This window comes from Grammomys surdaster, unplaced genomic scaffold (assembly GCF_004785775.1).
Source record: "Grammomys surdaster isolate TR1022 unplaced genomic scaffold, NIH_TR_1.0 145, whole genome shotgun sequence".
Taxonomy (NCBI): Eukaryota; Metazoa; Chordata; class Mammalia; order Rodentia; family Muridae; genus Grammomys; species Grammomys surdaster.
In genome coordinates this window covers 3,075,129-3,096,995 of record NW_021604603.1, presented here as the reverse complement: position 1 = coordinate 3,096,995, position 21,867 = coordinate 3,075,129, and the positions used below count along the sequence as shown (strand labels likewise).

At 39.4% G+C, this 21,867-nt stretch overlaps 1 protein-coding gene across 7 annotated transcripts in view; it reads left to right on the top strand.

Moving 5' to 3' along the window:
- Zc3h11a (zinc finger CCCH-type containing 11A) overlaps nucleotides 1-21,867 on the top strand; it is a 41,367-nt gene that overhangs the window by 5,721 nt on the left and 13,779 nt on the right. Inside the window, exons 2-12 of one of the 7 annotated variants that reach the window (XM_028764603.1) lie at nucleotides 293-346; nucleotides 1,641-1,700; nucleotides 7,373-7,567; nucleotides 9,179-9,298; nucleotides 14,534-14,657; nucleotides 15,899-16,102; nucleotides 16,192-16,308; nucleotides 16,537-16,617; nucleotides 17,665-17,775; nucleotides 19,272-19,331; nucleotides 21,109-21,207. In XM_028764603.1, coding sequence (XP_028620436.1) covers nucleotides 7,514-7,567; nucleotides 9,179-9,298; nucleotides 14,534-14,657; nucleotides 15,899-16,102; nucleotides 16,192-16,308; nucleotides 16,537-16,617; nucleotides 17,665-17,775; nucleotides 19,272-19,331; nucleotides 21,109-21,207 — 970 coding nt within the window. In that variant the 5' untranslated portion in view covers nucleotides 293-346; nucleotides 1,641-1,700; nucleotides 7,373-7,513. Of the gene's footprint in view, nucleotides 1-86; nucleotides 1,701-7,372; nucleotides 7,568-9,178; nucleotides 9,299-14,533; nucleotides 14,700-15,898; nucleotides 16,103-16,191; nucleotides 16,309-16,536; nucleotides 16,618-17,664; nucleotides 17,776-19,271; nucleotides 19,332-21,108; nucleotides 21,208-21,867 lie in introns of those variants that run through there. The other 6 variants (XM_028764604.1, XM_028764602.1, XM_028764605.1 and 3 more) reach the window with 6 other exon arrangements.

Genomic DNA, 21,867 nt, shown 5'->3' with positions numbered 1-21,867 from the left:
ATAGCTTGTTCATTTTTTTCAAGGATGCTTCTGGTCCATAGCATGATGTTCCTAACTGCAGTTTAGGCGGCTGTATTTTTAACTGAGATGAGCAGTTGATACTTTACCATGTTAGGCATCATTGCTGAAATGAGTGAACTGTCTCAGTGGCCCTCCAGGTGCCTTTCCACTCCGAGAGTCTGATTTTGTGACTGAGTGGGAGACCAGAAATGATGACTTTTAGTAAGTCTATTAGACGTTTCAGACTGAATAACTAATGTAAGATCCCAATTTTTCCTTTTTTTCATTTTAGATTTGGGGATATTCCCTGCCCAAAAAATTCCTGGAAAATTGACTAGTATTAAGTGTGAGTAAAAGGTGTCCACTTTTTTTTTAAGTCTTGATTTTAGTTTTGTCTTGGATAGTATTTGGCAAGATTTAGCCTAGAAAGTATATAGTGTTTATTACATAAGAAGCAAAGTGGCTTTGTTACTGGGCTGGTTTTGAAACTCATTTCTGTGTATTAAAATAACTTAATTTTTTTTATTTTAAATTCTTAAATGGTAAACGTACCATTCATTATGAAGTAAAATTTCATCTCTCCCAAATTTACCCTTTTACTGACTGGAGTGAAGTCTTTAGCTCTAATCATCAGTTATCAGGAAGCCTTTGCAGGGCCAGCATTGAATGCCATGCCAGTGATGCTTGGGTTGATATAAAGGAAGAAGGATAAGCATCTTTAGCATCTCTGTGCTTCGTCCGAGCTGGTTCAGAATGGCAATAATGCTGCTCTGCCTTCTTCAGCTCGCTGCCCCACTCTGTAGTTACTCTGTAACTATACACTTCTACCTTTTTTGGTTAAACACTCCCTGACGATGATTGTTAAACATACCATAACATTGACATATATCTATCTATCAATACATCCATATATATGGATTTCTCTTCATCTTGATTTTGTGACTGGGTAAAATTTAGTAACATTAACTTCATGGTACTTTGGTATAAGAGTAAGTTCACTATTTTTATATTGAACCCAAATCTAAAGGCTTTTATATTATATTTTAAAAGGATAATTAACCAAATGTTTTATTTCTATACATTTGTGTGTGTATAAGCCTGTTAGTATATATTATATGGATATTATATACATAAAACACTTTATATTTTTACATACAGTATGCTTTTATTATACAGATAATAAAGATGGGGGAAGGTTTCTGTTTTTTTTTCTTAATAGGTGAAGAAATCTTGAAGACCAGAGATTGGATCTTATTGAAATTTTGGTGGTGTTTTTACTTTTTCTTTTTTTCGTCTTTTTATTTTTAAATTATATTGCTCAGCTATGGAAGATGGATTTTTTTTTTTATTCTTTGAATTTTAAGTTCATCTTTAAATGAACTTTTTTTTTTTGTTTTTTTATTTTTGTTTTTTGGTTTTTGATTTTTTTGAGGAGATAACTAATGCTAGCTGTCTCCAGTCTGACAGAGGTTATACAAATGGACTTAATCTTCCAGGAGTTGGGAGATGTTTTAAAGATGTTTTAAAAACACGTCCTGTGTTTCAATTGTGGCTGAGAGGTTTCCTTGGCAATGTGAGGAGAAAATTCTTTCTACCTCATTATTATTAATTCATGGATTGAGTGTTGGTTCGACCTACAGGCGTAATAGCTTGGAACTGAGTGAAGACACAGATGTCCCTGTTGAGAGCAACCAGCTAATGTAAGTGGGGATGGGACCTTATCCTGACAGGAGTACACTGTAATTTAAGGCATGCTGGGCTAGTGACAGACTCAAAAGCCATTGTCTACACTTTTATCTCTTGTAATTTTTTAAATAAGCTTTTAATTTTTTGGGTGGAAACTAACCTTTCTTCCTGGAGCTAAGGTGAAATATATAATTCTGTTTCCTTCAAGAAAAAAAAATCATTAATTTGTTACTGAATAGCTCCTTGTCCAGATAAGTGACTTTATTTTGTCTTTGTAGTAGCATGTATTTCACGATGTGGATGTGCCATAATCACTCATTGGGAGACATTGAGGGGTTTGGGGCTTTGACATCATTAACAAAAGCCCTGCATCCAGTAAGTTGATGCACATGTCTGTGTGAACTTAGAACCAGTTCATTCACAGAATAGTTACATTAATCAGATGAACTTCTAACAATTTACTGAACAACAGAGGCCTCCTTTATTTATGGAAATCTTGATTATGTACTTTTTAGTAAAGATAGCAAATCTCCAGCCACTTTGTTGATAAATCATTGTTGTATAAATGTTTTCGCCTTATTTTGTTAATGGTTTTTAACTTTTGTATTATAGGAAAGGTATTTTTACTCAGCATATTAAAAAAAATCAAGATTTCCATATACTGTATATTCATGTACTTAATATATCTGTATATTCAGATGCTGTTTCAGGATTACAGTAACCTGACATAACACTCTACAAGTAGGGAAGACTCCATCAGATGGGGCTTATCTTTCTGCTGACTGCACTTCTGGATTCTGAAAGTGCTTTACTCAAGTGCTCTAAGGATCTGACACTTCTGTATTATAGCACTTTAAGGAGACTTTCTCTCAAGTGATAACTTTTATTGTTAATTTCAAACTTTCTTACAACCAAATATATTGCCTTTTTGCATTGTTGATTTGTGTAGTTGCTTATATTCTGTGTTTAACCATTTTATACCTACCATATAATCAGGTAGAGCAAAACTCTTCCATTCTTTTTAATTTTTGGTTTGTGTGTGTGTGTGTGGGGGGGATATATGTGTGTATGTGTGTATGCATGTTTGCATATATGTGGGGTGCATGTGGAGACCCCAAGATTATGTTGATCTCACTGGTCTAGATCTCACTGGTTGTGTCTAGAGATAGTCTGGATAGATAGCTCATTTCTGGTGCTCCTCGGAACATTTCAGGGATAGACTTGTTAGATAAGGACTGCCTTGCCCACATAGCATTTTATGTGGGTTCTGGGTATCCAAACTCTGGCCATAATGCTTGCATAGTAAGCACTTTAACCCCTGAGCCTTCTCCCCAACCCTTCTATTCTTTTTTAAATTACCTTTGTTTTTCTCAACTATTGATAATGATTTTACAGATTCAAATTGTAGGGAGATACTTCCTTTGGTATTCTGAGTTGAATTCAAGGTGTTTATTATTTGGGTGGTGAATTGATTTCCTTAATCCTTTATTGTCCCTTATGAATTATTCAGGTCTTCTATTCCTGGTCACTGCTCAGCTTTTGGTTTTGTATTTAATATGGCTTTTGCTTCCTTCATTTTCTTCATCTTTTACAGCCCTACTCAACAGTTGTTACCTGAATGGGACAATTGTCCAGTTTTGGGGTTATATTTCTTATTTATAGTCCTGCTGTTTTCAGTACTTTCTAGTTAGTTCTTAGATTTGCTAGTCTGCAAGCATATAATTTGCAGGCACTGGATTGTTTTTGATTTGGTTTCCCCCAGCCCCCTGAAATTGTTTTTCTGTATAGCCTGTGTAACCCTAGCTGTCCTGGAACTCGTTTTTATAGACTAGACTGGCTTCAACTCATAGATCCATTTGCCTCTTCCTCCTGAGTGCTGAGATAAAAGATGAGCACCCTCATACCATGGACTGGTTTAGAGTTTGTTCTGTCTTATATTTGGGCTCCTCAAAGTCCTCCATGTACTAGACACTGGAATGGAGCCGAGCGATGTGAAGTGAGTATTCCTTTGTCTTGAGCAAGCTAGTAGTTTACTGTGGAGTGTGTGTGTGTGTGTGTGTGTGTGTGTGTGTAGTAGTAGTAGTAGTAGTTGTAGTAGTAGTAGCTACCTTGGAGAATGGCTGCCTGATATGTATAAAGTCATGGCTTGCCTCCAGTAACAGCATAAACCAAGTGTGGGTCTCGTACCTGTGATCCTTGATCAACCAGAAATAACCCTTAGTCCCTATCTCAGAAACAAAGGGAGAGGTGGAGGTAATTTACTAGTAGGGGGATTGTTTGCTTTGGAGTTTTGTGTGGTTTTGTCTTGTCTTTATTGAGACAGGGAGTCTCTTGTAGCTCATGCTGGCCTCAACTCAGTATGTAGCTGAGGATGACCTGTCTTCTGCCTCCACCTCCCAGTCCTGGGCTCACAGGCATGTATTACCATACTTGACTTTTTAACCCCCCAAGGTTTCTTTGTGGTGTGTGTGTGTGTGTGTGTGTGTGTGTGTGTGTGTGTAGCACATACACTTGAATCTGTGCAGAGGTCAGAGGAGAAGCTTGGATGTTGGTCTTGGTTTTCAACCTTGTTTCAGATAGGTTCTTGTTCACCTCTGTATGCCAGAGGAGATTCCTGGGATTCTCTTGTCTCTGCCTCCTACCTGGAATTAAAGGTTTCTGGGACTGACTGGCTTTACTGGCTTCTGGGAATCTAAATTTAAGTCTTCATGCTTGTGTGAGTAAGGGCTTTACCCACTGAGCTGTCTTCTAGCTTCTCCCTAGCCCTAATTGGAAATGAGTGTTGAATTTTGATTTGTTTATTTAGCTATTATACTTTTCTTTTTGATGCCATCATAAGCTTTCTGTTTTCAAGTCTTACAAAGATGACCAAGGATTATTTTTGTTGGTTTTTGTTGTTTTTGAAACAGGGTCTGTCACGGTTTAAATATGCTTGGCCCAGGGAGTGGCACTGTTTGGAGGTGTGGCCTTGTTGGAATGGGTGTAACACTGTAGGCATGGGCTTTAAGAACCTCATCCTAGGTTCCTGGAAGTCAGTCTTCCATTAGCAGCCTTCATTTTAGATGAAGGTATAGAACTCTTAACTCTGTCTGCCCCATGCCTGTCTGGATGCTGCCATATTCTCACCTTGATGATAATGGACTGAACTTCTGAACCTGTAAGCAGCCCCAATTAAGAATTGCCTTGGTCATGGTGTCTGTTCCCAGCAGTAAGACTCTTAACTAAGACAGGGTCTCTCTGTGTAGCCCTAGCTGTCCTGGAACTCAGACCTGGCTGGCCTCAAACTCCACCTGCCTTTGCCTCCTGAGCTCTGGGATTAAAGGTGTGTACCACCTGAGTACTTTGGGTTTTTATTACTGTAATGTGTTTCCTAATATTAAGACTCTCTTAGTTCTGAAATAAGCCTTTCAAGTCATGCAGTGTTACTCTTTTTACTGTATAATAAGTCACTTAGCTAATGCTTTACTTAGAGTATTTTCATTCTATCATAATTCTTTGTAAAAAATTTTTTGAGTTGAATATGTCTTGTGATCCCAGCAATTGGGAAGTAGAGACAGGAGGATAGCAAGTTTTATTGGCCTCCAAAAACTATATTAAGACCTCACCTCAAACAACAACATAAATGTTTGATTTTATTCTTTTTCTACTTCTACTAATTTTTGTTTTTGTTTTTGGAGACAGGGTTTCTCTGTGTAGTCTTGGCTGTCCTGGAATTCACTCTGTATACCAGACTGGCCTCGAACTCAGAAATCTGCCTGCCTCTGCCTCCCAAGTGCTGGGATTAAAGGCGTGGACCACCACCGCCCGGCCAATTTTCTTTTCTTTTCTTTTCTTTTCTTTTCTTTTCTTTTCTTTTCTTTTCTTTCTTGTTTGTTTGCTTGTTTCTTGAGACAGGGTTTCTCTGTATAGCCCTGGCTGTCCTGGAACTCACTCTGTAGACCAGGCTGGCCTTGAACTCAGAAATCTCCTTGTCTCTGCCTCCCAAGTGCTGGGATTAAAGGCGTATGCCACCACTGCCCGGCTAATTTTTTTCTTATTAGAATATTTGCTTCAATAGTGTATTTTCCAAGAATGAATTGAGTACATTGATGGTATACCTTTTGAGATTTTTTTTTTTCATATTTTAAAGACTTTTACATCCTGAGATTTCCATGAAATGTTTTAAAAGGCTGAGTCTCTGGTCTTAGTCTCCTTTAAGATCCATTGCCTGGTAGCTGAACTTATAGCTGAAAAGTCTGAGCTTCACTTTCTTTGTTTAGAAGTCTGCCACTGAAGCAAGCACTTCCCCATTGTCTCTAAAGGCAGGCAGCTCCATGTCTGCCCATGCTACTCCTCCTGCTTACCCAGGTTCCAGTTCTGGGGACTGAATTCCCTGAAATATTTTCACATAATACATCCTTTTGTCTCATGTTGATTTATCATTTAGTTAATTGATTGATTTTTCAAGGGAGGTGTTTTGCCTGCATGTCATCTATCACATGTCTGATGTCTGTGGAGTTAGTGGTGGCTGTGAGCTTCTGCAGAGTGCTGGGAATTGAACCCAGGTCCTCTGAAAGAATCTTGATCTGTGTTGACAGTCTTGGGCATATGCTTTGATGCTTTTTTTTTTTTTTTTTTTAAATTTATGAGTGCTCTGCTACTGTCGGCAGGCCAGAAGAAAGCATCAGGTCCTCTGGAAGAGCTGTTAGTGCTCTTAACCACTGCGCAGTCGCACCAGCCCCTTGCTTTGATTCCTACAGAAGCACCTTTAGTGGAATTACAGAGTCTCGGGTTTTGAACTTGAAGGTTTCTAGGTGTTGATTTCTTGTTAGAAGCAAGATGAAGGTGTACTTTGTTTTGTGCCGTTATTTGAGTGTTTATTGTAATTGTAGAATGGAATCATTTGATAATGGGTATATACATTTTAAAGATTTTGTGGCATGATTAGTTGATGACTCTTGTTGCTAACTTAGATCACTGGCTTGAAGGTTAGCTTTCATTTTGATGAACAATTCTTAGATTAAGATTTACTTTACTAATGAAAGATAAGATTGGCTTTGGGCTTGGAGTGGTAAGGCAGGGTTTAGCTGGTATCATTAGAATTTGTAGCGCTCCCCTTCCACATTCTCATGTGCTCTTACAGGATGTTTTCCTTCTACAGTGGCTTTCTTGCATATTTTGTGTGGGTTCATGCTAGTTGTTTATTCTCAGGGTCTACCCTGGAAGACTTCTTTGCCCCTTTGCTATCTTAGTAGCTAAACTAACCACTAGATCTTCCAAAGATGATTGTTTCAATAATTACTCTCCATTCAGGGATAGTTATATACTTCTGATATAACATGCTTATGAAGATGTTTGAGGTTTTCATTTAGGTGAAAATAACATTGGCAAGTATTTTACAAGTAATCTGTGTTCTATTCTAAAATGCAGCTCATGTGCTTAGCAATACTTACTTAAATTTTATACTGAAACAGTGAAACAAGCACCATAGAACATTCAAAAGAATAGGGCATAGCTGTCCTCAGCAAAAATTTTATATCACATATGGGAGCATCCAGTACTCATAAGTAGTTTGTTTATAATGCTCTGTGTAGTAAGCGCCTGCTAATACAATTCAAATCTAGTTTAACAGAGATGTATCGTTAGGCATTGGAGGAAAAGGTTGGAAGAATTAACCTGAAGTACTTTCACTGTCTCCCCTTTTTAGGATTACGTTTTAAAGACGATTTCTGTGGTTGTTGTCATTGGAAGATTAAGTCCATTTCAAGAGTACTTGGAGCTGGTCTTCACCTCGAGGAAGCAGTGGCTTGTTCCAGGAAGCCACTTTTGGCCTGAAAATTTACCCAGTATGCCTAATCAGGGAGAAGACTGCTATTTTTATTTCTATTCTACATGCACCAAAGTAAGACTGGCATCTCTAAATCAGTTCTTTCTGCAGTTTCTTAAATAAAATTAGCTAAGATTTCACTGCATTCTAAACTGTTTTTATGTTGCATCTTGCTTAGCTGTTATATTACCCGCTACCAGTTTATAGTAAAGAATCATGTACTAAGAACACATCACTTATCTTTTCCCCTCTTCATTTACATATAATTGTAATTTTCCCATGTGCCACAAAACCCCAAAATGCCCATGTTGTATAGTCATCATTCTGCCATAATTAATCTAGTCCAGGTGCCTCCCAAAGACTTTGGCCTCTGGCTCAGAAGCTTTGTTTTTTTTTTTTTTTTTTTTTTTTTTAAATTTTGTTTAGCTGAGTGAGTGAGTTGTATAATACTTATGGGAGCTGTTATGGATTAAATTTGACCTCTTCCATGTTTTCTGCTAGTAAGAATAGAACGCTATTTTTAAAAATATGCTTTTTTAGAGTCCAGAATGTCCTGTTTGTCTGCTTGAGTTTTTGGTAGCACTATTTAGGTCTGCATGTCATTTTCTCTTATTTCTTTAAGGCTAATCCTGTAAATTTGTATATTATAATAGCTTGTTCTAAAATCATTATGATAGTGTGTTTAAACGGATAAGTCTAGCTAAGCATGATAATAGAAATAGGAGGGTTGCAAGTCCATCCTGGGCCATAAAGCCAGACCCTGTCTTAAAAATCCCAGGGGTGTGTAGCTCAGCTGTAGAGCACTTGAAAGCATGCGGGTCCCTGAATTCAGCTCCTGACACTGCAATAGAAAAGCAAGAGTTTAAAAAGTGAGACTTTAATATCAGCAATTTCATTTAATATCAGCAGTTTATACAATAGCAGTTTGTGTTCAATAATAAAAGTAACTATTAGTCATATATTAATTATGCTTGCATCACTTGCAACAGCCTTTCAACTTCCCTTTTATTTTCTACCAAAAGCTGGAAAATATTGACATCAGGATCTGAAGCCATATTGAAGATGAATTACATGATGTTTTTAGGGGATATTTTCTTTCCTGAGAGTCCTTGTCTTTTTCAGCTCCTTAGTCAGTCACTCAGTAGGTTGAAGAGAGTTGGGTGTGATAGCACATGCCTTTTATCCCAGCACTGGGGAGGCAGGGACAGGTGATCTCTCTGAGTCCAGTACCTGCCTGGTCTACATAGTGAGTTCTAGATGTACAGAGACTGCATAGTGAGAACATGTCTCAAAAAACAACAACAAAGAAATAGGTTAAAGCTGAGGAGATAGCTCAGTCAGCGAAGGATTTGCATGTAAACATGAGAACCTGAGTTCAATACCCAGAATCTACAATTTAAAAGCCAGGCATGATGTCATGCAGTTGTTCTGGGGATGTAGAGAAAGGTAGGTCCTTGAGTCCCAGTCAGTCAACCTAAATCTGCATGGGGAATTCCAGGCCAGTGAGGGACCCTGTCAAACAATAAAAAGCAACAGGTTATTCTATTATAGATTGTTTTCAGATGATTGTTATTATTACATCTTATTTTCTGCCCTGCAGGTCTTTGCTTACTGGTGTGTTTGTTTAGGTTCTTGGACACTATTGTTATAGATATGTGCCACAGTCCTTTCCTGTTTTGTTTACAGGGTGACAGCTGCCCATTCCGTCACTGTGAAGCTGCACTAGGAAATGAAACTGTTTGCACACTATGGCAAGAAGGTCGTTGCTTTCGACAGGTGTGCAGATTTCGCCACATGGAAATTGACGTAAGTTTCCAATTTTTGTTACCATAGGTATACAGAATCAATAAAAAATATGAGGGCTAGTGAGGGTAGGGTGACTCAGTAAAAGCACTTAACTGCCAAGCCTGTTGGGGTTGTGGTAGATGCATACTGTTGCACATATGTGGAGGTCAAAGACTACCCTGACCTGTAGGAGTCAGCTCTAGTTCACAATGTATGTTCTGGAACTTGTGCTGAGATGCTTGCGGTTTGTGGCAAATACCTTAACCTGCTGACCCATGTTTCTGAGTTTTAAAACAGCTATAGGGGCTAGAGAGGTGGCTCAGAGGTTAAGAGTACTTGCTGGCTGGTCTTGAAGAGGACCACAGTTTGTTTTCCAGCACCTTTGGTAGCTCACAATCGTCTAACTCTACTTTTAGGACTCTGATGCCCTCCTAGACTTACAAGGTGTTTTGTTTTGTTTTGTTTTTCCCCGACCCACTTAAGGATAAATTACTATCATCTTCTATTTCCCGTTACACTGAGAGTTTTATACAAGCAAGGCATTTTCCTATACAACAGTAGCACAGCTATGAAAATTAGAAAATGAGAACTGGTAACACTTTTGTCGTCATGCAGGTTTGCGGCTGTTTGGTCACATCTTACATTGAAGGAACAGTTGCACTTATAGACTGCATTTGGTCTGTGATGCTCTATGAAGGAGCAGTCTGCACTCAGATAACGTGTGGTGTGTGATGTCTTAGTCTCGCCTTTATCCCAGGGCAGGGCTTAGTCTTTCTTGATCTTTCATGATCGTTAGTTGTAGGGCTGCTGTTCTGTAACATGATTTAGTTTATTTTTACATTTTCATTATTAAGTTACAATTGAATATGTCTCTTTTTTAATCGTATGTGTATGTGCTAGAATGTTTCTGTACCACATAGGTGCCATGCCAGCAGAAGTCAGGAGCTGGATCTCTTAGAGATGGTTGGGAGCCACGGTGTGGGTGCTGGGGATCGAGCCTGGGTTCTCTGCAAGAACAGTGAATGCTCTTAACCTCTAGGCCATCTCTTCAGCCCCCTAGGTGGTATATATTTCATGGGACATCACAAAAGCAATATTCTTTTCACTGTACATATATCATAAAGTGGCATGCAATTTCAGATTGCCCATTACTGCTGTTTAACTTTTTTCACAGTATAGTTACATTACTTTACTATAAAGTTTTAGTAATTAAAAAAACTATGTGTATGTTTGTAAGTGTGTACATATATGTGTGCATGTGGGGGTCAGAGGAGGACTTCACGAGTCACTTGTTCTACCGTGTGGCCCACAGAGATAGAACTCATCACCAGGCTGGACAGCAGGCATCCTCAGCACTGAGGCCTTCGTTTCACTGCCCCAGTACTCCAGATACTCTAGATGGCCCAGTTCCCACCTAACTGGATTTTCCCCAGGATCTGTTTGTGTTAGTGTGAATTACTGGTTTTCTGTTTTTGCTTAATGTGTTCTATCCATTATATTCCAATTATACCCATTATATTCCAGTTTAACGCATAAGAGGCCTTCAAGCTGACTTGTTTATTTGGGAGGGGCATTCCTTACTATTCCATCTTTGCTTTTTGGTCAGTAGAGCTTTTCCAGGCTTTTTAGTTTTTGTAATTTTCTTCCTCCTGCTCTAAAATCTGTATAAAGATGTATTGATTCCTTTCAGTGAAGAAAAGTAGATAGACACTAAGCTTTGGTCTGTCCCTGTTGCTTTTCAAGTCCTTAGTGGAGAGAGAAGTGGGTGAGATATAAATGAGCATGCATTGCTTTGGGTCTTCATATTGAAAGGCACAAATTCACATAGGTGCTTTCAGCTCATCAGTACCAGGGTTTAGTGTAGGTTTCTTTGTTATTGTTTTCTCAAAAGCAAGAACTGTTCTTGCCCTCCCTTCTTCCCCCTACCCCCTCCTCCCCTCTACCTCTCCCATTCTGATGTCACACGAAGCTACTGCTTCATAGTGTCACCCTAGCTCTGTTGTAAAGATCCCTTCTTCCTCATGCTTGGATTATACCATTCTGCTGAGGACATCTCACTCTTTCCACATCTTGGGTTCTGGTACTTTGTGCTGGGCCACTCCCTAATGTGACATGCTTCCTTACTCCGTTTACTTTCTGCTGGGTACCAGTTTCTCTCATAGGACTCTGTCTTTCTTTGATCCTCATTCCACACTGTTTGCATTAATACACTTTCTTCACTGCACTAGATCCCCTTCTGCAGAAAAGCCTTCCTTGACTCAACCTCTGAGGAGACCATCCCTGTTACAGTGTCTTCCCAATCCCTTATGGGCAGCACCTTACAATCTTGGTTTGGACTGCTTTATATTTTTCTTTCAAACGAATATGTGATTCCTTCAGAGTTGTTTTTCAGTTCAGTTGTTGAGGAGATTAGGAAAGAAGGAAGAGAGTGCATATGTAATTTTTATGCTTGGGCTTATAAAGCTGCTCCAATCTGGTTCCCAGTTTCTAGTTTTTTACCTGCTTTCTGAGTTGCCTACTGTGCAAGCAGTAAGGTGCTCGTTAAATTGAGATACTACTCTGCAGCTTTTGAAAGCTCACATTCTACCTTGGCATAACTCCTAGGAAGAATCTAAGACCAGGTCTCTAAAATATCACATCTAGGGGCTATCACAAGAGTAAGAATACACTTCACATCACAAGATAGACAGGTATTGGAGGTCTATGGAGTTGTTGTGGGTCTCTCTAGGCTTGCTTCTTCCTGTATTCTTTCCTCTGAAGTGGAAGGTAGCACCTCACTGCAGTGGTCTCCCATGGAAAGATGGAAAGTCCACTTAGAAACTCATTATGCGCCATCTGTCTTCTGTACCAAAATCCCAGACTCAGATGTTCAGCATAAACCATATCCTTGGTACAAAAAGTCTAGGCACGGTGAGTCTCTCTTTCCCCCACTCTGTCATTTAACTTGGAGATACTCCAAGAGTCAAGGTGTCAACCAAGCAAATTCATTCATTCATTCATTCATTCATTCATTCATTCATTTGTTTATTACACAGGTTTATTTCCCTGTGTCTGATGAGAACTAAATACTTCTACATTGTTCTCAAGTGGGGAACTAAGTATATCAGGACTACCACTGCAGCAGTTTGTAAAGTACTGGAAACAATGTAGCTTCCAGTGGCGGGGGTGGGGGTGGGGGGTGGGCATCAGTTAACACTAATAATGAATTAAAGGTGGACACGAATTTATTTTTTTATTTTTTGGTTTTTCGAGACAGGGTTTCTCTGTGTAAACCTGGCTGTCCTGGATCTCGCTCTGTAGACCAGGCTATCCTTGAACTCAGAAATCCACCTGCTTCTGCCTCCCAAGTGCTGGGATTGAAGGTGTGTGCCACCACCGCCCAGCTAAAATTTATTTACTAGTTCTTTGTTTGTTTGTTTGTTTGTTAAGACAGGGTTTCTCTGTGTAGCCCTGGCTGTCCTGGAACTCACTCTGTAGACCAGGCTGGCCTCGAACTCAGAAATCCGCCTGCCTCTGCCTCCCAAGTACTGGGGTTAAAGGCATGTGCCACCACTGCCCTCCTCTTGTAGAGTCTTGAGCATCTACACAGCAGCTTACAACTGTCTCAACTCCAGTTTCAGGAAGGCAACTTCCATGCCTTCTTCTGGATTCTTCTGAGCTTTGCAAGCACAAGGCTGGTACATGGTGCATGTACAATTCAGGCAAAAAACGTATACACAAAATACATAAGTCTAAAAAAAAAAACCCTTTTAAATAAAATAGAAAAGGGGAAAAAGTTGTACTTGTATTTGTTTGTGTGTGTATTTAAAAACTACCTGGAAGTATAAAAGAGACCTTTAGTCATGGTTATGGAGATGGAATGAGCTCTAAGAACTCTGTTCACAACATATCCTTACAGTCTATTTTCTCTACTGATGGATTCAGTAGTCACTAATGTGTCTGCTCGAGAAAGTGTGTGTGCAAGCCATGTTAAACACACCAGGCCCTTGATGTGTGTCTCCAGCTGAGGTGGAATGGATGACAAACTGCTTTCTGATTGAGCTCCCATACTACAGTCAAGTGTTCTTGATTGCTGGCTACTTGTTCCTATGCTCTTGGTTGATTATTTTACTTTTCGAAATTAGTAGCAGAAAAAGAAGAGACACCTTGACTGAGAAACAGGCCAACAAATAGTGCTAAAATGCTAGACAGTGTTTCTAATTAGAGAAAAGCTGTGATGTGCTTTACTAGACAATATGACTATTAGTAAGCCTTGTTCGGGATGAGTCTTGTAGTACTGTTGGTTGTGGGTTTCAAATACATATTAAATAGAGAAATCTCTCTCTTTAATTCTTTAATTTGCTTGCTTGCTTGTTTTTTGAGATAGCGTCTCTCTGTGTACCCCTGGCTGTCCTGAAACTTAGTTTGTAGACCAGGCTGACCTCAGTCTCACTGAGATCCACCTACCCTTGTCTCTCAAGTGCTGAGATCAAAAATTTGTACCAACACATGAAACAAATTTACATATTGGTGTATGACTGGCTAATGAAAGCTTTGTAGATTTAGAAGGAATGGGAACCTGGCTGTTTCCCTTAGAAGCATTGGTGTAGTATTCACAAATTCAGGGGCTAGGAAGATGGCTCACTGGGTAAATTAGTATGTGCTTTACAAGCATGGAGACTGCTTTTGAATGCCCAGCACCCACATAAAAAGTGGGCATGGCTTCATTTAGGTACAAGTGCAGTGTTGGGAGCAGAGACAGGATCTGGGGAATTGGCTGGCTGGTCAGCCCGGCTGAAATCAGCTTCAGCTTTAGTGAGAGAGAGACCCTGTCTAAAGTGTAGTCAGGTAGAGTGCAGTAGACGATATCTCCTGGCCTGTTCTAGCCTCCACGCAAATTCCTGCACATGTGTGCACATTTAGTTCACACTTGTAGCAAAGGAAAATGAGGCTGGCCAGGCGTTTGGTTGTCTGTGCTCAAAAGGCCCTTAAGTAACTTAACTGGAAGGAAAGTTATTATAATATCTCTTACTCCATATTCTAAATGACTATATTACCCTGTTTTTCTTCATCAAATGTGAGCATTTAGAGCTTTCAGGATGGAAGACCAGCTCACTCTCTTCTACCTCTCCATATGCCTACTCATCACATTCAGCAGCCTCTCTTGCTAAACGTGGCCTCCTGTGTCACACTTTAGAACTCTTAGAAAACCAATCACAAAATTAATTTAAGACTCACTTCACTTTTTATTTGAAAACAATGTGTTCTCTTTTACAGAAAAAACGAAGTGAAATCCCTTGTTATTGGGAAAATCAGCCAGTGGGATGTCAAAAACTAAACTGCGCTTTCCATCACACCAGAAGTCGTTATGTTGATGGACTGTTCCTACCTCCAAGCAAAAGTGAGATTGGTTTTGATTCTAAAAGAGAACAGTTGCTATTCAGTGAGCACCTTCTATTCACACTTCTGTTAGTCCGGTGGGAGCTGTACTATTTCTATTGTATAATGTGGAAACAAAACCTTATAGAGATTAGGTGATAAGTATGCACAGAGAGGACCAAATGTTTCTTGTCATGTCAGATCATATTACTATAGTTAGTTTAATTTTTATTTTCTTACCAAACTTTTAGATGTTTTAAAAAGAAACTTAAATCTCCAGACCAGGGGTTGGTAAATTGGGTCCTCTGCCTGTTGTATAAAATGAAGATTTAGTGAATCCATATTTTCTGTGGCCGGTTTTGTGTTAATACTGCAGAGTGAACTAGTTGGGATAGAGACCGTTTGACCCACAAAGCCAAAAGTCCTTGCCATCCAGCTCTTGTGTGGAGACAGGGTTATGCACTGTAGCCTGACTTGGCTTAGAACTTGTGACCCTCCTGCTTCAATCTCCTGAGTGCTGGGTTGATTATAGTCATCACCATAGCACTTCATGGACTAACTAGTCCAGCATTTTATAAAGGTATCGCAAATTAAAAATTCTTAATGGAGGCTACCTAAACATATGTTTCTCCTGTTGTTCCAGGGCTGAGGATCTACCACTCTACTATATCCTAGACAAGCCCTCTACCACTCCACTGTATCCTAGACAAGCCCTCTACCAGTCTACTACATCCCCAGACTTAATATCAATCTTAATCCACAGAAATCTGTGCTTTATTTTCAAAGTCCCTTTTAAAATAATTTTTATTTATGATAGTGGAAGGTGGCTGTGATTTTATTACTTAGAAGGCTATGGCAGGAGGAACATAAGTATGAGGGCCAGCCTGGGTTACATAGCAAGACTATTAAAAAAAAATCCCAGCCAGGAGGTGGAGACAGGTGGTCTCTGTATGCATTTTTCTGTTGAGCAAATAAATTGTAGAGTCTCAATTATAAAAAGGAATGATGTCTGGTATTTAGAAGTAACTCTTGGGGTTATTGCTTTCATTGCCTACCATCTGCTTATCTCCAGTAAAGTAGTCATTGGTTCAAAAATACTTTTATCTTCATGGAGACTTTAGAATGAAACTGGGAAAATTAGGTTTAAAAAACCATACAGGCTCTAAGAAAAATGTGCCAAATTTATTGTAAAGGACAGGGGTGTTTGTTGAGTAGAGATTATAGTTCTCTGTTCTAAATTTATGTCTGGTTTTGTATGTTTAGCTGTGTTACCCACTGTGCCTGAATCACAAGAAGAAGAAGTAAAGGCTAGCCAGCTCACGGTTCAGCAGAACAAATTGTCTGTTCAGTCTAACCCGTCCCCTCAGCTGCGGAGTGTAATGAAAGTAGAAAGTTCAGAAAATGTTCCCAGCCCTACACATCCGCCTGTAGTAATCAATGCTGCAGATGATGATGAAGATGACGATGGTATGTTTTATCTGTGATGAACTAGACAGGAAAGATCAAAGCTCTAGACTTGTTCTTATTGGAGGTTTGTCTTACGTGTGCATATACAGATCAGTTTTCTGAGGAGGGCGAAGAAAGCAAAACACCTGCCCTGCAACCAACTCCTGATGTTCATAATGGATTACGAGTGGCTTCTGCCCGCAAACCCGGAGTCAGTTTAAAACAAGGTAGGAAGAGGCTGTCAGGTTTCAACCCTTGAAGTATCACTGACTGTTGTTAACTACCATTGGCATTTAGAGCACAGCCATTAAGCTCTCTTTTCCTAGCAGATGTGCTGTGCTTATAGAATGTGTACTTCTTGTAAGTCATTTACTCAAAGCTTACTTGAATGCTTGCAGCAAAATACAAAGAAAAAGGCTGTAGTTCCTCATGTGGTTCCCCCTTGGGTTTCTCAGGTGAATGTTTGAATTTTGGAATAAAAACTCTTGAGGAAATTAAATCAAAGAAAATGAAGGAAAAATCCAAGAAGCAAGGTGGTAAGTCATCACAAATTTTGGCATGAATACTTGCATGTTACCAGATAAGAACAATAAAGATTCTTCTGGGAACAGCCAAATTCAGCAAATATAGACTCTTATTTCTGTGGCTTGTTTGAAGTGAAACAAGACTATTAGAGGTATTTCAGTCCTCACTGTTCAGAGATAAGTCTGTATAATAACTTAAAAACCTGTTTATCTTCAAATTGATTGATAGTTTATTTGAGCTAGGGTTTCTCTGTGTAACCTTGGCTGTCCTGGAACTTACTGTGTACACCAGGCTGGCCTTGCGCTCATAGAGCTCTGCCTGTCTCTGCTTCCTGAGTGCTGGGATTAAAGGCATGTGCTACCATGCTGGGCTAATATCTTGAAATATTTAACTGTAAAGGACAACAGTTAAGGGCCATATTAAGGGGCTGGTAGAGTAAAGTGCTTTCTACACAAGCCTGAGAATCTGGTCTATCTCTAACCCAAAAGCCAGATGTGGTGATGTGTGCTGGTAATCCTGGTTCTAGTGGCAGGAGGATTGCTGGGTTTGCTGGCCAGGCTAGTTAGTCTAAGTATTCCCTAGGTCCTTGTAAGATACTGCCTCCTGAGGAATGAGGAGAAATGGCAAACAACCTACTAAAAGAACATGTATGTCATTAGGCACAAGAGGCTTCTTAAGATCTACAAAGATTTTTTTTGTTGTTGTTGTTGGAGCTTTCTTGTCTCAACCTTGTTAGTGTGTATTTCCTACTCGAAAAGTTGTAGCTAAGGTAATAAAGAGAGATATACTACATAGTGTAAATAGTTGGTTCTGAGAAGTTAGTCCTTAAAGCTTACTCTGTAGGAACTTTGTTTTGAGGATGATAATTATTCAGGTGGGAACACTGAGATTGCCAAGGCTGATAGCTAACCATGCTTCTGCCTTACCTCTAGAGTAGTGTTAACCTCACAGGTAAGCAGAAGACTTAGTGTCTACCTGAGGGAGACAGCAATTAACAGACTCTTGACTTGAATTAGCCTTACTTCCCACAGGTTATTTATTTGCCTTTTTTCATTCAGAAGGCTCCTCAGGAGTTCCCAGTGTTTTACAGCAACCTCAGCCCAATCCAGGCCCTGAGAAGGAGAATGTTCGGACTGTGGTGAGAATGGTAACTCTATCAACCAAACCAGGTAAGCTAAAAGCAGGTCTCAAGAGTTGTTGCTTTAGGTACTTGGCAACACAAAAACAAAAGCCTTGGGTGATACATTTGTTTACTTTGGAGTTTTAGGAGGACTTGAAACATTTTGATCAGATATGACGTTGAAAAATAGGTACATTTGACCTGTTGTTTAAAAAGTTGGAATTTTTAGTCAGGTAGTCTCACAATATGCATCTAATTTAACATTTTCTCTTTGTTTCAGTAAGTTTATTGACTGCTCATTTTGAGTAAAGAATGTTTTTACATCTTTAGAATGATAGAAAAATGTAGATCTTTTTAATAAATTGTTTAAAATCTAATTAGAAATTATCTTGGTTTTGGGTTACTGTTGCTATGACTAAATACTATGACCAAAGCAACTTGGGGATGAAAGAGTTTAATATGCTTCCACATCACTGTTCATCATCAAAGGAAGTCAGGACAGGAACTCAAACAGGGCAGAACCTGGAGGCAGGAGCTGATGCAGAGGCCTTGGAGAGGTGCTGCTTACTGGCTTGCTCCTTGTGGCTTGCTCACCCTGCTTTCTTATAGAACCCAGGACCACCAGTCCAGGAATGGCACCATCCATAGTATGCTGGGCCTTCCTACATCAATCACTAATTAAGAAAAAGCCCTAGAGCAGTGGTTTTCAAAATTCTTTTTTTTTCTTAATTTATTTATTATATGTAAGTATTCTATAGCTGTCTTCAGACTCCCACAAGAGGGCATCAGATCTCATTACAGATGGTTGTGAGCCACCATGTGGTTGCTGGGATTTGAACTCATGACCTCTGGAGGAGCAGTCAGTGCTCTTAACCACTGAGCCATCTCACCAGCCCCCTCAAACTTCTTAATGCTGAAACCATTTTAATACAGTTCCTCATGTTGTTGTGACTCTCAGCCATAAAATTATTTTCATTCCTACTTTATAACTGTAATTTTGCTACTGTTACAAATCATAATGTAAATATCTCATATGACACCTGTGAAATGGTCATTAGACCCCATCACTGCCACCAAGGGAGGGGTTGCACCCTACAGGTTGAGAAATGTTGCCCTATAGGCTTGCCTTCAGCCTGGTCTTATGGAGATATTTTGCTAATTGATGCTCCTGCCTCTCCAGTGACTTTAGCTTGTGTCAAATTGACATAAAAATATCTAGTACAGTAATATAACACAGAAGAAATTGTACATTTAAATGTTCCATTTGAACAACAAACATTTGGAAGAAGGCTTACTCTCTCTAGTGATAATGTTAGATAACTTTTCAAGGTACACACAGGATAGCTTGACCAAGACCAAAGCCTCTTTCCTTGTGTTTGACTGCTGTTAATAATTCCATGCTGTTGCATGTTTATTAGACTATTGATTATTGTCTTGTCAAATAAGACTGAGACCTGATTTTCAGAATAAATCCTTAATGGGCTCATATGAATGTAAAGTAGTATCCTCAATCAAATAATTTTTTCTTTATTTCTGCCATTTCAGAAGAGCCCTTGGTTAGACTGAGTCTTACTGAGAGACTGGGGAAAAGAAAACTTGCAGTAGGTGAGTTAGATCTTGTGTACTTTCTGTCTGTGTGTTCGTGGATTAACATGTTCCTTGTTGAGACTCTTTTTCCAAGCATCGTCAGTACTGACATACTGGTTGGTCTGCCTGGATTTTTGACTGACAACATTTGTAAAATTTCATATGTGTGTTATACCTTTCATTGACGCTACAGCAGTTTAAAGCATTATAACTTAATTAGATTATAACTAACCTTTTCTTTTTGATTGTGAGCCTGTTAATGGCTAAGCCATGTCCAGCCCATGGCTAACCTTTTAGAAGGTCCTAGGTTTAATAATTACAGGTTTGAGCCAGGTATGGTGGCATGTACCTTTAAGCTCAGCACTCTGGAGGCAGAGGCAAGAGGATCTTTGTGTGTTCAAGGCCACCTTGGTATTTATAACTATTCTAGGCCAGCCAAAACCACAGAGAGACCCTAGTCTAAAAAAAAAAAAAAAACAGAGAGAATTTTTTTTTGTTTTTATGGTTTTCCTAATGTTTCCCTATTACTCCTCCCCTTTTGGCTAGCAAATACAGAAAGGCTGATTGTATTATATAGTCAGGCAGCAGTCTGGATTAAACTTAACTGATCATAGAAACAAAAGAATCAGAACCTTAGATATTTTTAGTTGGTTAGTTGTGTCCTCCTCCTTCCTCCTCCTTCTCCTTCTTCTTTCTCCTTCCCTCTCCTATCTTTCCATCTACTTTCTCTTTTTAGGGCAGGATTTGATCATCTAAAAAGACCATATTCTAGAAGCTGGATTATAGGCATGTGATACTCTACCCAGTTTATGGAGTGCTGGGTATTGAACATAAGGCCCTGAGAGCCACAGCTCTGGCCAGAGCCTTGGATTTCTTATCTGTAATGTGACCTTCAGAGTTTTCATACCCCAGGAAAAATTAGCACTCAAAAATTATTTTACTATCTTTCTAAATTTACTATAAATTCAGAGTTTGGTAATATCTTAGTTGGGTTTCTATTGCTGTGATGAGACACCATAACCAAAAAGTAAGTTGGGGAGGAAAGAATTTATTCATCTTTCACTTCCATATCTCTGTTTATCATCAAAGGAAGTTAGGGTAGGATCCTGGAGGCAGGAGCTGACACAGAGGCCATGGAGGGTGCTGCTTACTGGCTTGCCCCTTGTGACTTGTTCATCATGGTTACAGAACCCAGGACCATCAGCCCAGGGATGGCACTTCCCATGGTGGGCTGGGTCCTTCCTCTTCAGTTGGTAATTAAGAAAATTGCCTCAAATGAGGTTCCTTTCTTTCAGATAACTAGCTAGTGTCAGGTTGACATAGAATCATCCAGCACAGGCAGTAAAGACATTGTTGTCTTTGAGCTTTAGCTTCAGCCAGGGCTTAGGATTCGGTGTGTAATGTTAGTAATGTTTTCAAAATTTATTCGTGGTTTTGTTGTTGTTGTTTTGTTTTTGGTTTTTTATCTACTAATTTTTTTCTTTCTGGGACATTTTGGTTTTAATATTAAATTCTAGGAAGTTTGTGGACAAACACCATTTAAATGAAGAAAACTTTCAGTGGTTTGTTTGTTTACTTGTTTTTGTTTTGGAGACAGGGTTTTTCTGTATAGCTGTGGCTGTCCAGAGTCCAGATCTGGAATTCAGAGATCTGTTTGCTTCTGCCTCCCAAGTGCTAGGATTAAAGGTGTACACTACCACCGCCTATCCTAGAATATTTTAAATTGTCTATTTTTGGTTTTGTTTTTTACTTTGTTCAAGATCAAATCTTAAAGTGAGTCTCTCTCTATTTGTAGGTGGTGATAGTGATCCCCCATTAAAGCGAAGCCTTGCACAGAGGCTGGGAAAAAAAGTGGAAGCACCAGAAACTAACATTGATAAAGCACCAAAGAAAGGTAAGTACTTTGATTCTTTTAGACATTTCGTGCCTGTTTGTAATTATAACAGGTATGGATCCTCATTTTTTGCTCAGGGGCGTTAGGTACCTATTTATTACTCAACAAACATTTGAGTGTTTGCTAATACTAAGTAACTAACATTTAACAAAACAGTTGTCAACAATCACTGGAGTTCATAGGCTCCTGAAAGAGGAATATTCAAGATATTAGGATAAACACTATCATAGGAGAAAATGCATGATCCTGTGAGAGCACATGGGGAGCACTCAGCAGAGGTTCAAACTCAAAATCAGGAACTGGCTAGGTGAAGTTAGAAGACCAGTGTTTGCTAGTTTTAAGTCAACTTGACACCGTCTAGAGTTGTTTTGAAAAAGCTCAATTGAGATAAACAACGTCCCCCCCAAATTGACCCATGGGCAAGCAAGTGGTACTTTTTTTAAATTGACGATTTAGGTGGGAAGGCCCATACCGTTGAGTGGTGCCACCCCAGAGCTGGTGGTACCTGTTACTATAAGAGAGCAAGTCGGGCATGCCATGGGGGTCAGTCCAGTAACTAGCACTCCTCCATGGCCTCTTTATCAGCTCCTGCCTCCAGGTTCCTGCCCCCACTTTCCTCAGCAGTGGAGTGACCTGAGAGTTGTAAACTGGAATAAACCC